The 17,038-nt window shown below is 40.3% G+C and overlaps 1 protein-coding gene across 1 annotated transcript; it reads left to right on the top strand.

Moving 5' to 3' along the window:
* The first annotated feature begins 6,548 nt into the window (after window positions 1–6,548).
* LOC103303930 (olfactory receptor 1L4) lies at window positions 6,549–7,502 on the top strand. The gene has a single exon (XM_008160909.2). The coding sequence runs from the start codon at window positions 6,567–6,569 to the stop codon at window positions 7,500–7,502; it is 936 nt and encodes a 311-aa protein (XP_008159131.1). The 5' UTR covers window positions 6,549–6,566.
* The last annotated feature ends 9,536 nt before the right edge of the window (window positions 7,503–17,038 follow it).

Raw genomic sequence — 17,038 nt, 5'->3', positions numbered from 1 at the left:
TGTATATGGAGGCAGCAGGTACATGGGAAATCTCTGCACTTTCTGATCAATTTTGCTATGAACCCATAAAAAGGGCTCTAAAAATAAAATATTTATTTAAAGGAAAATATCTATCTAAAAGTTATGATTGCTATGCCATTTGTACATGAGGACAATGTTGAGTTGGCAAAGCTAAATATCCTGCCCAAATTCACCCAATTAGTAACTGGTGGAATGGGCATTTATTTTCTTTATTTTTAAATTTTATTTAGTAGAGAGAGAGAGAGAGAGAGAGAGAGAGAGAGAGAGAGAGAGAGAGAGATCAATTTGTTTTTTCCAGTTATTTATGCACTTATTGGTTGCTTCTTGTATGTGCCCTGACCCAGGATAGAACTCGCAATCTTGGTGTATCAAGAGGACGCTCTAACCAATTTAGCTACCCAGTTAGGGCCTGGAACTGGCATTTAAAAACAAGTAGTCAGGCCCTGTCCAGTGTGGCTCAGTTGGTTGAGCATCGTCACCCTGCACTGAAAGTTGCCAGTTCGATCCCAGGTCAGGGCACATACCCAGGTTGCAGATTCAATTCCCTGTCAGAGTGCATATGGGAAGCAACCAATCAATGTTTATCTCTCATATCAATGTTTCTTTCGTTCTCTCCCCCTTCCCTCTCTCTCTAAAATCAATAAAAATATATTTTATAAAAAGTAATCAGGCTTAAAAAATGGAAGCAATAAAATATTTGGGAAAGGCAAACAAAACAACAACAAAGCAAAATGAGGTTAAGTACTGCAAAAGCTCACACAGCTTGAAAGTGGCAGAGCCAGTATCCTAAGCTATTCTGTCTGTCCCCAGAGCTAGTATCTCAATCCCTTCCCCATAACACTACATTTGCAGCTAGACAGTCATACATACATAATGTATGAACCTCAGAGGTGCCAGAAACCATCACCTCTCCTTCTAAGCAAATACTCAGAAGCCTGCACACAGACATGTACAGGAGCACCTGCATGTACAGAGAGTACATGTGCACATGAACACATATGTACATGAACACAGCTCCACCCTGCTGCTGCATGGCCCTAATTCCCTTCCCAGGGATGAGGCTACACTTCTGGAGCCCAGGTTCCCCACAAGCTCCTGGGCACAGAGCTCAGTGCGGGCATCAGTAATGTTTCCTCTCCTAAGAAGAACGCAGGGCCAATGCCCTCGGGGCTCTGGCTTGCTGGGAGGACAGGCCCCTGGGTCTCCCTTTCTATCATCAATTCCCACAGTAGATGGAAAGAAGAGCTAGCAAATTTCTGAAGTTATATGAGCACTTCTAGCAGCCTTTGTCCTCAGATATTAAGAGCCTGATCTTAACTCCCTGGCAAGCCCCAAGTTCAGGACACTGACTCTCCTCTATCAGCCTACAGGTAGGCAGGCGAGGGTTTGGGGATCAGAGACTGTGGCATCAATATATTCATGTGATCTTCCTCCCTTTCCTCATGCTATCTTCTTCTCTCCTCCATCTCAAAAGCCAGGAAACAAGTAAACAAGAAAGTCAGGATAATACAAGAAGGGGTTCAAAGCACGCACCCCGAAGCTGGACTCCACTCCATCTAGCTATGTGGACTTAGGCAAGTCACTTCAATTCCCTGTACCTGGCTTTCATTATCTATAAAGCGGAGGGCTGTAAAGACTAAATGACCTACTGTGTGTAAAGTTCTTAGAGCAATGTCTGGCATGTGTAAGCACTGACAATACACAGGGAAGAGGCTGCAATGAAGTGGGCATCTCCAACAGGGAACTTCTGGGTGAGGTGCTGCCAGCTCAGCAGAAAAACACAAGAGATTAGTTTACAACGTAAGTCCCATTTTAAGCACCTCTGGTTGATCAGATGGAGACTAAAGATATGTTGAGGCTGAGGGAAAAGAATTCCAATGGGCATATTTTACTAATAAATGTCCACTTCCTTGGGATCTACAATAGCTGGGAAGGGAAAGGTAAATATCTAAACTGACATTTATAAAAATAAAGGAGAGATTTCAGAGAGCTGAAAAAATGGTCCTGCACAATCCCTAGCTGGTCAGTCATACCTATTCAAACGCAAACAATATAATATAAAGTTAAATATGGAAAGAACTCTTCACGCCATCCCTCCGATCTCACTTCAGAAGGAAGCCACACACCCCAAAACGAACACAAATATAAAGATTTTGTTTTACCAAAATACAATTATTCTATATGCATTGTTCTGCAACTTGCTTTTATCACTTAAACAAATATCCTAGACAGTTCTGTAATGGAGATAACATAGCTTAGCAATGAGTAGCTTCCACTCTTCACATCAGACTGCCTGAATTAAAACCACAGCTCTACCACCTCCACACTGTGGGATCTGGTGAGTTACCCAACTTTGCTAAATTCTATTACTTTATCTGTACAACAGGGATAATGACAGTGTCAATATCAGAGGATTTGGAGGAAATAAAATTATAAAAGATACACAAAGTGCTTAGTTCAATGTGTGGCATATATAGAGTACTAATATATGATGGCTAATGTTAGCCATTATTTCTCTGAGACTGCATGATATTGACCAACAAGAATGCACTACAAATTGTTTAATAATTCACCTATCTTGATGTTTAGGTTGCTTCCTCTGTGGGTTGTTTTTCGTATTTGTACTGTTTGGTGTTATAAACAAAGTTATAATAAAAATGTGTACACATCTCTGTGCTACACATATGTGACTATTTTAAAAGGATAGATTTATTCAAGAGGAATTATTGGATATAGATTTTAAATTCTGATAGAAACTGCCAAAAGGTCTATCCTGATTGCACTCTCATTACCAATGTATATGAGGGTATTTTTCCCTTTAAATATTGTTCAAAAACTGTACTGATAACCTGATGGGTGAAAATTGTATTTCAGTCTAATTTATGTTTTCTGATTGCCAGGGGTTAAACATCTCATGTTTTCTTTGGTAAACGTGTTGCAGATATTTTCTTTGAGTCAACAGTTTATATTCCAGTTTTACTTATTGTCTATTTTGGTGCAATTTTCACATTTTTAGTACACTATTTTGTCTTAATTGCCACTATATTTTTTAATATATTTTATTGATTTTTTACAGAGAGGAAGGGAGAGGGATAGAGAGTTAGAAACACCAATGAGAGAGAAACATCGATCAGCTGCCTCCTGCACACCCCCTACTGGGGATATGCCCACAACCAAGGTACATGCCCTTGACCAGAATCGAACCTGGGACCCTTGAGTCCGCAGGCTGACGCTCTATCCACTGAGCCAAACCAGTCAGGGCTATTTCTTGCTTGGAATGGCATCCCCATACTGAGACCATTAAAATATGCTCCTTCATTTTTTGCTAAAACTTACTTTGGAATTTTACTTTTAGATTGTTCATTCATATGAGTTTTATTTTTATGTGTGGGTTAGATAGAAATTTAGCCATATTTTCCAAAGATTCAGCTAACTATCATAAATATCACTTATTTAATACTCTACCTTTCCTACATTGCTATGAAATAAATCTGTATTACATACTAAGTTCCATAGAATTTAAGATCTGTATATCTGTATAAATACAGATATACAGAATTTATTTATGTTGGTCCATTAATTTGCTTTTCTCTTTATGTTTTTCTTATTGTTTTTCATTATTTGTGTGTTTTGATTTTTAGATTAGACAAGTTTTCAAATTAGAATAATCTTGTCTTTATTTAGCCATTTACACCTTTAGATAAATTTAGAATGACCTAAAGTGATAGTAAAAATTCCCTTGGGGTTAATTAGAAGGGTGAATGGGGGTGGGAGGAGGTAGAGAGGGAATAGGGGGGATGAATGGTGACAGAAGGAGACTTGACTTGGGGTGGTGAACACACAATACTATATTCAAATGATATATTATAGAACTGTACACCTGAAACCTATATAATTTTATTAACCAATGTCAGTCATTCTAATAATTTCAATTTTTTAAAAATTACCTTGGGGTATCACTGTTTTACATTGCTTAAATGTATATATGAAGAAGAAATGATGGGCAAGATACTATCATTCAAATTAGCTAGTAAGTTTTAAAATATGGTATTGTTTTACCAAAGCTGCATAAATTGGTATAATCTTGTAATGCCTAGGATATAGCAAGTTTTTTGTTTGATTTACATTGTAATCAATTCTGAGTTCTTATAAAGCTTAAGATGAAGATGCTAAACAGGTTGTGAAGGGTTAATCTAAAATATTCTGACCTAGCAAAATAATCAACACATTAAAAATTTCCTTTGGGTGTTATTATAGGTGCATTGAATTTTATAATTTAAGAAAAAATGAGTTTTCTCCAGCTTTACTGAGATATAATTGACACATAACATTGCTATAAATTAAAGAGTATAGATGATTTGATACAGTTATATATTGCAAAATGATTACCACAGTAGGGTTAGTTAATACCTTTATCACCTTACATAATTACTATTTCTTTTATGTGCTGAGAACATTTAAGATCTACACTCTTCAGTAGAAATTGTGGTTACCAGGGGCTGGGGGAGGGTGGGTGGAGAAAATGGGGAAATGTTGTTTTGAGGTACAAACTTCTAAGCAGTAGATAAATTAATCCTCGATATCTAATGCACAGCACAGTGACTATAGACAATACTGTACTATAAACATCAAAGTTGATAAAAGACTAGATATTAATTGTTTCCACCACAAAAAAATGATAATTTTGTGACTTGTAACATAATATATGTGTTAGCTAATGCTATGCTGGTAATCATACTGCAATATATAAATGTATCTAATCAACATATTCGACCCCTTTAAATTTACACAACATTATATATCAATTATGTCTCAATAAAAACAAATATCTATTCTCTGAGCAAATTTCAAGTATGTAATACAGTAATTTTTTTACTTCAAATGTACAACCTTGACTTTATTTGGGGATTTTTTTTTTGTCCCTTTTATTTAATTTATTAGGGTGACACTGGTTAAAATTATACAGGTTTCAGGTGCACAATTCTATAATACATCATTTGTGCACTGTGTAATACAGTAGTGTTAACTTTATTCACCCTACTCTACAGTAGATTCCCAGAACTTAATCATCTTATAGCTGGAAAATTATACCTTTTGTATAACATTTCTCCATTTCACTCATCTCCCAGTCCCTGGCAACCACCATTCTACAACCTATTTCTGTGAGTTTGTCTTTTTTAGATTCATCCATGAGAAAGAAGGAAATCCTGCTATTTGTAACAATGTGGATAGATTTCAAGAACATTATGCTAAGTCAAATAAGTCAGAAAGAAAAAGACAATTACTATGTGATATTACTTATATGTGTAATCTATAAGTTGACATTCTTTAATATTGAATCTTTTTTAAGAACAGAATATCTCCATTTATTCAGATCATAACTTTGTATTCTGTTATAGTTTCTTCAGATAGATATTTTACATTTCTTTTTATTTTCCCTTTTGGGTTTATTCCTAAGTATTTCTTAGACTTTCTTAGCATTATCAATTGAAACTTTTTCTCCATGCATTTTCCTAATGTAAGAAAAGTATTAACATTTGTGTATTTATCTTGTACCTGGACATTTTAGTGAAATCTTCATATGTTTAAAGTCTTCAGATATGCATTAGCACTTTTCCAGATATACAAGTCACTTAAAAATAATGACAATTTTACCTAATCTCATGATTATGCTTCCTATTTCTTTCATTTTGCCTCTTAATTGGCTTTGGCTACCATCTGAGCAATGCAGTCCAATAATGGTAACAGAGGCCATGCTGACTTGTCCTTTCCATGATATTGGTGGGAATCAGACTTTTATATTCACAGTTTTTATATTCTGGTATTTTGAATGTTTAGAATAATGAATTCATAGTATTTAATCAGAAAAATTAACATATTTAAATAATCTCTATAACATAGGCTATTCCTGGTAACATTTCTATTTTGAGTGGCATCCTTGAACAAAAACTTATAATTTAAGTGGCCAGATTATATTAGTCAAACAGAAATATTTAAATATATATTAAGAAGATTTTGCTCTTAAGATTTAAATATTCTCATCTGATTTCTGTGGATACCAAGGAGCACTGATTAAATCTGATGCTCACTTTTTCCTATCCCAACTACCATGACCTCTGGAACTATCAGAAGAGGATCCTAATAAGATGACCTCATTAACCCCTTCTTTGAAAGCATCATGATTAAATGTAGGACCCAACAGCTTCTTCCCATGGGATTAAGAAAAGGGGGCTAAAAGTTGGTCAGGAAACAACCTAAGAAGAATCTTTAAAAAGAAAATTGGGGGGAAACTCAGACACATTAGGCTACATAGAAGGTCCTAAGAGCACATGAGAAAAGCTTAGTTTCTCATCTAGGAAGCAACTTGAAATTTTCAAACGTTTCCCTTGTGAGATTTTACTCCCTATTTCTCTACAGTTTCTTGAAGTAAATGATCTCTAAAATCCTAACAAATATCAGTGGGCTTTTTTCATAGGCTATAGGTTAGGGAAGACGCTCATATCTCTTCCACTGCTTCTCCAACCCTGTCCAAGAAGGCAAGAGACATGGAGATAAAGAACGGCAGCAGCAGCACCTCAGGATTTATCCTGCTGGGCTTATCTTCCAACCCTCAACTGCAGAAACCCCTCTTTGCCATCTTCTTCATCATGTACCTGGTCACTGTGGTGGGAAACGTACTCATCATCCTGGTCATCTACTCTAACTCCCGGCTCCATACACCTATGTACTTTTTTCTCAGCAATCTATCCTTTATGGATATCTGCTTTACAACAGTTGTTGTGCCCAAGATGCTGGTAAATTTACTATCAGAGACAAAGTCTATCTCCTATGTGGGCTGTCTGGTCCAGATGTACTTTTTCATGGCATTTGCGAACACTGACAGCTACCTACTGGCCTCTATGGCCATAGACCGGCTGGTAGCCATCTGCAACCCCTTCCATTATGATGTGGTTATGAACCTACGGCGCTGCTTCCTCATGCTGCTGGGTTCTTGCACCATCTCCCATGCGCACTCCCTGCTCCGTGTGCTACTCATGGCCCGTCTGTCTTTCTGTGCCTCTCACGTCATTAAGCACTTTTTTTGTGATACCCAGCCTGTGCTGAAGCTATCCTGTTCTGACACTTCCTCCAGCCAGATTGTTGTCATGACCGAGACACTGGCAGTCATTGTGACCCCCTTCTTGTGCATTCTCTTTTCCTACCTGAAAATCATCATCACTGTACTCAGAATCCCCTCTGCAGCTGGGAAGTGGAAGGCCTTCTCTACCTGTGGCTCCCACATCACTGTAGTAATCTTATTCTATGGGAGTGTCATCTATGTCTACTTTAGGCCCCTGTCCATGTACTCAGTGGTGAAGGACCGGGTAGCCACAGTTATGTACACAGTAGTGACACCCATGCTGAACCCTTTTATCTACAGCCTTAGGAACAAAGATATGAAGAACAGTTTGAGGAAATTAAGGGACAGAATTCACTCATAGAAAGAGCAATACAATGGAATGTCATCATGGGGAGGTGACCTAAAAGGTGATAGGTTATCCTCCTTCCTAACTATTTTTCACATGGCACCCATAGAGGTCATGGCAGGTGGTGTTGAACAGCAGTAAGAGCATTGACCTGGAAGCTAGAACATTTGGTGTCTATCAGTGAACTTGACCAAATATTTCATCCCAGAGTAGGTACTGCTAGGAATTCAAATTTCAGGAAACAGTTTCTTCAACCCAGCTGGTAGAATAAAGCTTTCTCCAAATATGTCTTCTATGAGTTTGACATCAGCTAGTCCTCAAGGAATTATAAAATTCAATTCGTTTTTAGAATATGAAATTACATGGAGTTGGTCAGGAATTGGCAAAGGCTCTTTGAGGAATAACCTAAAATTGTCTTTAAGGCTGGGTTGAATTTTGACAGATAGGAGTTCATTAGACAAGGAAATGAGCAGAGTATTTAAAACAGTGTGAATCATCCAAGCAGGGAGAGGCAATAAGCACATGGGATGTGTTTGGTATACAGTAAAAAGCCCTGTGAAGATTGTTCAATTTGAGAGCAGGGAGTATAACACTGGAAAGATAAAAGAATTTACAAAGCAGATGTACACCTTACCAACACCAACGTATTATCACAGTGTGAATTCTCAATATTCATTTCCTTTTCCCTTCTTTAGTAATTTTTTTTCCACACAGCCAGAATCCTCACTGAAGTTCCCTTTATAGCTTGAGATAGTGATGTAAATCAATCAGGATAAGCTAGGTTATGCTGTGGGAACAAACAACCTCAAAAATCTTTGGAACTTAAAACCGAAGGTCTATTTCTTATTCACACTGCAAGTCCGTTGTAAAATAAAATAAAATAAAGTATATGGGTGTTGCCTATTTTATACACTCAGGGATCAAACTTGATGGGGCAGTGATCATTATAAGCATTAATCATCACTGTCAGAAGCTGAGAAAGACTCTTGAAGGTTTGTTCTGACAAATAAATACTTAGGTTCAGAAGTGACTCACACTACTTCTGACCACAACTCATTGTCCACAACCAATTTCGTGACACCACCCAACAAAATGGAGCCCAAGGCACAATCCAACAATGTATTTGTAAAATGGAGAGCCCAAAGTATTCAGTGATCAACATTAATGACCATTACACAATCCTAACAACTCACAAATACATAAAAGTGTAAATTTGTTGCTTAATCAATCCTTCCCTGATTATGTTATTGCCAATAACAATAGTAAAGTAAGATATATACACTTCCTGGAATTCTTTTGCATCAATTAGTTCATCAAGTTTTTACAACCAGCCCTAGCTTGTGTTGCTCAGCGGTTAGAATGTCACCTCCCCTCCCCCGCAATCCCTTCCACACACACAGACCAAAGGGTCACCAGTTTGATTGCTGGTCAAGGGCATGTACCTGGGTTGCCATTTCAATACTAGGCCTAGTCAGGGTGCATGTGGGAGGCAACCAATCAATGTGTCTCTCTCACATTAATGCTTCTCTCTCTCTCTCTTTCTCCCCCACCCCCGTGTGTGTGTGTGTGTGTGTGTGTGTGTGTGTGTGTGTGTGTCCTCTCATCTCTCTCCCTCCCTTCCTCCCTTCCACTCTCTAAAAATCAATGGAAAAAATATCCTCAGGTGAGAATTAACAAAACCAAACTAAAAAACGTTTTTACAACTAGCACATTTTATGGATTATAAGCTTGTGGATAGCAGGACCTAAAGTTGAATACAAGTCCTTTTGCCCTAACAATATAACAAGAAGTTTATAGTGGCCTAATGAAACTCAGGGATACTGAGGGCCCAAAATCAAGGTCCCTGCCATTGCTATCATTATGTTCTCTTCTAATTGTCATGAAGCAACCAGCGATTCAGACAACAAATTTAATTTTCAATAATCTTCATATCTGGCCAAAACCGGTTTGGCTCAGTGGATAGAGCATCGGCCTGCGGACTGAAAGGTCCCAGGTTCGATTCCGGTCAAGGGCATGTACCTTGGTTGCGGGCACATCCCCAGTGGGCGGTGTGCAGGAGGCAAGTGATCAATGTTTCTCTCTCATCGATGTTTCTAACTCTCTATCCCTCTCCCTTCCTCTCTGTAAAAAAATCAATAAAATATATATTTTTTAAAAATAATAATAATCTTCATATCTGTCCAGGCACACCTGGCTTTCACCACTAACTCTTACCAATCATTTGGCTTAGAGATGCTGGCCTAGAAGATCTGTACCCTTTCTACTGCCTCTATTTACATGCCCTAGTTTTCTCATGCTCAATCAAGTACAATATACCACATTAGAATATGAAGAATTCCTGGCATATATTAAATAAATAAATTCATTAATTATAGCTTCTAGTAACTTATAAAGTCCTTTGGTCCCAGGAAACATATTGTTTCATTTCTATCCTCACTCTGCCATCAGCACCTAACTTCTTTGTCTCAACAACACACAAGTCACTAAGAAATGAAGATCTTTTATGTGCAAGCCTACAGATATTCCAAAAAGTTCACACTAAAGCGAATTCCAGATAATAAGACCATGCAATAACATGTCAGGTGAAATAATTACCAATCTGGCCCTCAGGCTACTCCTAACCTTCTCAGTCTGAGCTATGGTGTCTATCAGAATATGAGGCAATGCCCAAAGTCATTCTGTCACCCTTCAGAAGGTGAACTAATGTGGACAGGTACTATCTGAGGATTTTAATAAAAGTTTTTCTATCCAAACTAGGTGTACAGAAGTTAACTTGGGAAAATTCTAATAAGTCTTTGGTAGGCACAAAATAAATTCCAAATGGCATTTTTAACAGAAATAGATAAAGAAATCCTAACATTCATATGGAACTCAAAAGAACCCTACATAGCAAAAACAATGTTAATAATAAAGAACAAAACTGGAGGCCTCACATTACATGATTTCAAAATATATTCAAAGCTACCAAATCCAAATAGTACTGTACTGGCATAGAGACCAATAGAACAAAAGAAAGTCCAGAAATAAACCCAATATACATGAACAGCTAATTTTCAATAAAGGCATCAAGAATACACAATGAGAAAAAAATAATGATGGTGGGAAAACTGGATATATCCACATGCAAAAGAACGAAATTGGACCCTTATCTTACAGTACTCCCAAAAATCAACTCAAAATTGATGAAAGACTAAAATGTAAGACGCGAAACTATAAAACTCTTAGAAGAAAACTTAAAGGAAAAGCTTACTGACATTGGTCTTGGCAAGAATTTCTTGGATATCACACCAAAGGCACAGGTAATAAAAGCAAAAATAGAGGAGAAACCAAGATGGTGGCATAGGTAAACACCTAAACGGCAGCCTCGCACAACAATTTCAAAAATACAACTAAAAGACAAAATGGACATCATCCAGAACCACAGGAAGGCTGACTGACTGGAAATTCTACAACTAGAAGGAAAGAGAAAACCACAAGGAAAATCAGAGGAGCTGTAAAAGCCTGAGGTATGGAGACACGGGTGCTGAGAGGACGGAGCTGGAGAGGACGGGGCGGCTGAGTGCCTGGCTGGTGTTCTCTAGCGGGAAGGAGACAAAAGCTCTGGACTGTGCTGAACCCCAGCTCCAACTGCACTGAACCTCAGTTCTGGGCCAGACCCTGGGGACCCAGGCTCATACTGGGGGAATCTGGGCTGTAAGGCGGAAACTCAGGGGAGCGGCAAAAGGCAGAGCTCCAGAGGCACGCACGTGAATGTGCACAGAGGACAGACTGTTGACTGTGCCGCTGGATTGCCCTAGCGGGAAGGAGACAAAAGCTCCGGACTGTGCTGAACCCCAGTTCCGACTACACTGAACCCCAGTTCCAGGCGAGAATCTGGAAATCCAGATTCATTGGGGGAGAGACTAGACTGTCTGGCAGCAGGCAAAACTCGAGGGCGCCTTTCTCTCAGAGGTGCTTGCAGTGAGTACCGAGGGACACTGAAGGACACTGAGACCCAGGAACCTCATAGGGTGGGGCTGATGGGAAGCCAAGGCTGTAGGCTCCACCCTGAAACTCCTCCCCATCCAAGCTGAGCACAGAGGCTTTTGCAATTTTGCAAGTCTAATCGAATAAGGCTGTCTTCCGGCATAGACACAGCTGATCCTCACAGCCAATTGGCCTGGAGGTCAACTCCTCCCACTAATACCAACAACTATCAAGACTTAACTACAACAAGGCTGTGCACATAGTCCACAAAGGGGTGCACCAAGAGTGTCCACCTCAGGTAACTGGGGAGGCCGAGCCACTGGCCCATATAGGACACCTAGCACACAAAGCTACCCTACCAACTCAGGGAAGCAGCAAAAATGTGGAGACAAAGAAACAGATCACAAACGAAAGAAATGGAGGAAAACAAACAACTGGAGATAGAGTTCAAAACCACGGTTATAAGGTTTTTTAAGAATTTCCTAGAAAAGGCTGATAAATTTAGCGAGACCTCGAGGATATGAGAGAGACCCTCGAGGATATGGAAAAGGACCAACTAGAAATTAAACATACACTGACTGAAATAAAAAATATTATACAGACACCCAACAGCAAACTAGAGGAACACAAGAATCAAGTCAAAGATTTGAAATACAAAGAAGCAAAAATCACCCAACTGGAAAAGCTAAAAGAAAAAAGAATCCAAAAATTTGAAGATAGTATAAGAAGCCTCTGGGATAACTTCAAGCGTACCAACATCAGAATTATGGGGGTGCCAGAAGAAGAGAGAGAGCAAGATACTGAAAACCTATTTGAAGAAATAATGACTGAAAACTTCTCCCACCTAGTGAAAGAAATAGACTTACAAGTCCAGGAAACGCAGAGAACTCCAAACAAAAGGAATCCAAAGAGGACCACACCAAGACACATCATAATTAAAATGCCAAGAGCAAAAGACAAAGAGAGAATATTGAAAGCAGCAAGAGAAAAACAGTTAATTACCTACAAGGGAGCACCCATACGATTGTCAGCTGATTTCTCAACAGAAACTATGCAGGCCAGACGGGAGTGGCAAGAAATATTCGAAGTGATGAATAGCAAGAACCTACAACCAAGCAAGAGTACTCTACCCAGCCAAGCTGACATTCAGAATTGAAGGGCAGCTAAAGAGCTTCACAGATAAGAAAAAGCTAAAGGAGTTCATCAACACCAAACCAGTATTATATGAAATGCTGAAAGGTATTCTTTAAGAAGAGGAAGAAGAAGAAAAAGGTAAAGATAAAAATTATGAACAACAAATACATATCTATCAACAAGTGAATCTAAAAATCAAGTGAATTAAAAATCTGATGTACAGAATAAACTGGTGAATATAACAGAATCAGGGGCATAGAAAGGGAGTGGACTGACAACTCTCAGGGGCAAAGGGGTGTGGGGGTGTGGGAAGAGACTGGACAAAAATCGTACACCTATGGATGAGGATAGTGGGGGGGGAGGTAATGGAAGAGGGTGGGATGGGAACCAGGTGGAGGGGAGCTATGGAGGCGGGGGGAGAGGAGGAACAACTGTAATAATATGAAAATAAAGATTTATTAAATTTAAAAAAAGCAAAAATAGACAAGTGATAAAACATCAAGCTAAAAAGCTTCTACAAAGCAAATTAAATAATCAATGGAATGAAAAATCTATAGATTCAATGCAATTCCTATCCATTTTATAAAGCCAGCATTAACCTAATTCCAAAACCAAATAAAGACACTACAAAGAAAATTATAGGCCAATATCCCTGATTAACATAAATGCTAAAATCTTCAACAAAATCCTCAACCAAATCCAGTAATACCTTAAAAAGATCATATAACATGATCAAGTGAAATTTATTCCAGGGATGCAAGATTGGTGCAATATCTGCAAATCAATAAACATGACACACCACATAAACAAAATTAAGGATAAAAACCACATGGTCATATCAATAGATGCAGAAAAAACATTTGATAAAATCCAGCACCCGTTTATAATCACACCACATAAACAAAATTAAGGATACAAAAACCACATGGTCATATCAACATATTAGACTGAATCCCATAAAGTAGATAATACTTGGTCATTTTTAATTTATAGAAAATGACAAAACATATATATCAAGTTATATACATTACATGTCACATATATTATAGATGTGTGCCATTCTGTCCCCTACTGTACTGTGTGTGCCTACAGAATTTGTGTCATTTATGTTTCTACTAGAGGCCCAGTGCACGAAAGTCGTGCATGGAAGGGGGATTCCCTCAGCCCAGCCTGCACCCACTCCAATTGGGGACCCCTCAGGAGGTGTCAATCACAATCTTGGACTGCTGGCTCCTAACCTCTCTGCCTGCCTGCCTGCCTGATTGCCCCTAACTGCCCTCCCCTGCCAGCCCAATCGAGCCCCCAATGGCCTCTGCCTGCTTGATCACCCCTAACTGTCCTCCCCTACTGGCCTGATCTTGCCCCCAACTGCCCTCCCCTGCCAGCCTGGTTGCCCCCAACTGCCCTCCCCTGCCAGCCTGATCTCACCCCCAACTGCCTTCCTCTGCCGGCCAATTTGGTTCTGATTGGTCAGTTTCTACGCCAGTCAGCGTCAAAAGCTCCGCCTCCTAGGCAGCCATTGGCTCCTTACATTCACCCAGATTTGGTTCTGATTGGTCAGTTTCTATGCCAGTCAGCGTCTCTGGGCCTATCAACGGGGCCTGATCAGAAAGGCAGGGCTGATCAGCAGCCCCAATAGAGGCCTGGAAAGAAATGGAGGAGCGGCTATTGGCCAGGCCAGGAGAGAAAGAGAGGCAAGTTCTGATCAATGGCTGCCACCAGTTCTGATCAATGACCTGATCTGCAACCCTCTAGGCAGTCAGTGCTAGGACGGGGCACTAGCAGCGGCCCCAGTCAGTGCTGGGTCGCCACAGCAACCCAGCACTGACTTCCAGTATGGTCGAGCCTTTGGTCATAATGGTCCTTACGACCCTGGCTCTTTATTATATAGATATCTTAAAAGCTAAAATAGTTGAAAGAACACAAATTCTTAATGTAACTGTGGAGATGGTTTAAAATCTGGGAATGTAAGACTGCTGTGTAGATTTAATTAGGAAATGTAGTTAAAGTCCATAGACCAGCACCCAAACGTTCACCAAAATGTTCAGCACTATTATGAAAGAGAGTTTGTGGGCTATCTTGGTTTTGGAGCTATTTTGGCATCAAGTGGCTTTAAATGGCACCCATCGCTGGTGTATCCCTGAGTTTACAGGTGTGGGTCAATGGGACTGGGTTTCACATTACTTTCAGGCAGAAACAACTGACACTGGTTTGCAGGGGCTCATCTTCTATTTCTGCCACAGTGAATTATTATGGTTTGGCCTTGGACAAACTAGAAATTATCTCTCTGTGGTTATTAACATGTAAACTCAGCCTGGCTGGTGTGGCTCAATGGTTGAGCATTGACCTATGAACAAGGAGGTCACGGTTCAATTCCCAGTCAGGGCACACAGTGGGGTTGTGGGTTCAATCCCCACATTTCCTAATTAAATCCATACATCAGTCTTACATTCCCCTTGCAGGAGGCAGCCCTTCAATGATTCTCTAGCATCATCGATGTTGTTATCTCTCTCTCCTTCCTTTCTGAAATCAATTTAAAAAATTTTTAAAGGTGTAAACTCGTAGAACTGGGTGAATGCCCTCTTGTTTCTGTGCAATGAGGTCTTCCTGGTTGCTTTAGGGGTGTGATGATTCCTGGACCCAGGCGGGAACAGAGAGAAGATGAATCCACAGGTGTGAGAAATTAATAGGTATGCAGGTAAAATTCATGGTTTTCCCAGAGAATGACAGTATGAGATGAGATGTCCTGGTCATCCATTCTGGGTTCCTGAGATTCCCACACTTTCTTCATCCCCACCAGACAGAAGAGCAGCATGAGGCCTGAGAACCAGAACAGCGTGTCCCAGTTCCTCCTCCTGGGGCTCCCCATCCCGCCAGGGCAGCAGGGCGTGTTCTTCACCCTGTTCCTGGGCATGTACCTGACCACGGTGCTGGGCAACCTGCTCATCATCCTGCTCATCAGGCTAGACTCCCGCCTGCACACGCCCATGTACTTCTTCCTCAGCCACTTGGCCTTCTCTGACATTTCTCTTTCCTCTGTCATTGTCCCAAAGATGCTCATGAACATGCAGACTCAGCAACAATCCATTTCCTATCAGAATGCTACCATCAACATATCAATAAATGACAGTGCTAGCGAGGATGTGGAAAATAGGGAACCCTAATACACTGCTGGTGGGCATGCAGATTGGTGCAGTCGTTATGGAAAACAATATGGAGTTTACTCAAAAAATTAAATACGGAACTGCCATTTGACCTCACAATTCCACTTCTAGGACTATATCCTAAAAAACCCAAAACACCAATCAGAATGAATATATGCACCCCTATGTTCATAGCAGCACAATTCACAATAGCTAAGACTCAGAAACAGCCCACCTGTAGATGAGTGGATAAAAAAGCTGTGGTACATTTACATCATGGAATACTATGCAGCTGTAAAAAAGAAGGATCTTTTACCCTTTGAGACAGCATGAAGGGACCTGCAGAGTTGTATACTAAGCAAAAAGCCAGTCAGAGAAAGACAAGTATCACATGATCTCACTTAAATGTGGAATCTAATAAACAAAATAAACTGATCAACAAAATAGATCCAGCGACATAGAAGCATGGAACATACTGTCAAATCTCAGAGGGAAGAAGGCATGGGTGAGTGGGAAGAGATCAACCAAAGAACTTGTACGCATATATGCATAACCAATGGACCCAGATATTAGTATGGTGAGGGTCTGAGGTAGGAAGTGGGGCAGGCTAGAAGGGTTAATGGGGTGGTGAAAGGGGACATAAGTAATACTTTCAACAATAATTTTTTTTGGAAATTTGTTTAAAAAAAGGGATAAAAACAGTAGCTTTGGAAATATTATCATATGCATTCTGATAATATGTACTGGTATATCAGCTATAAATCTAATCCTGAAATATACATACAAACATACTAGTACATACATATATACATACTAGAGGCCTGGTGCACGAAATCCGTGCATGGAGGAGGGTTGTCCCTCAGCCCAGCCTGTACCCTCTCCAATCTGGGACCCCTCAAGGGATGTCCGACTGCCCACCGGGATCGGGCCTAAACGGGCAGTCAGACATCCCTCTCACAATCCAGAACTGCTGGCTCCCAACTGCTTGCCTGTCTGCCTTCCTGATTGCCCCTAACTGCTTCTGCCTGCCAGCCTGATCACCCCCGAACCACTCTGTTGCCAGCCTGTTTGCCCCCAACTTCCCTCCTCTGCCGGCCTGGTCACCCCTAACTGCCCTCTCCTGCAGGGTTTATCACCTCCAACTGCCTTCCCTTGCAGGCCTGCTCCTTCTCAACTGCCCTCCCTTGCAGGCCGGGTGCCTCCCAACTGCCCTCTCCTGCTGGCCATCTTGTGGTGGCCATCTTGTGTCCACATGGGGGCAGGATCTTTGACCACATGGGGGCAGCAATATTGTGTATTGCAGTGATT

This window comes from Eptesicus fuscus, chromosome 15 (genome assembly GCF_027574615.1).
Source record: "Eptesicus fuscus isolate TK198812 chromosome 15, DD_ASM_mEF_20220401, whole genome shotgun sequence".
In the NCBI taxonomy this organism is placed as follows: Eukaryota; Metazoa; Chordata; class Mammalia; order Chiroptera; family Vespertilionidae; genus Eptesicus; species Eptesicus fuscus.
The sequence above is the reverse complement of the archived record's forward strand: the minus strand, read 5'-3'. Positions and strand labels throughout refer to the sequence as shown.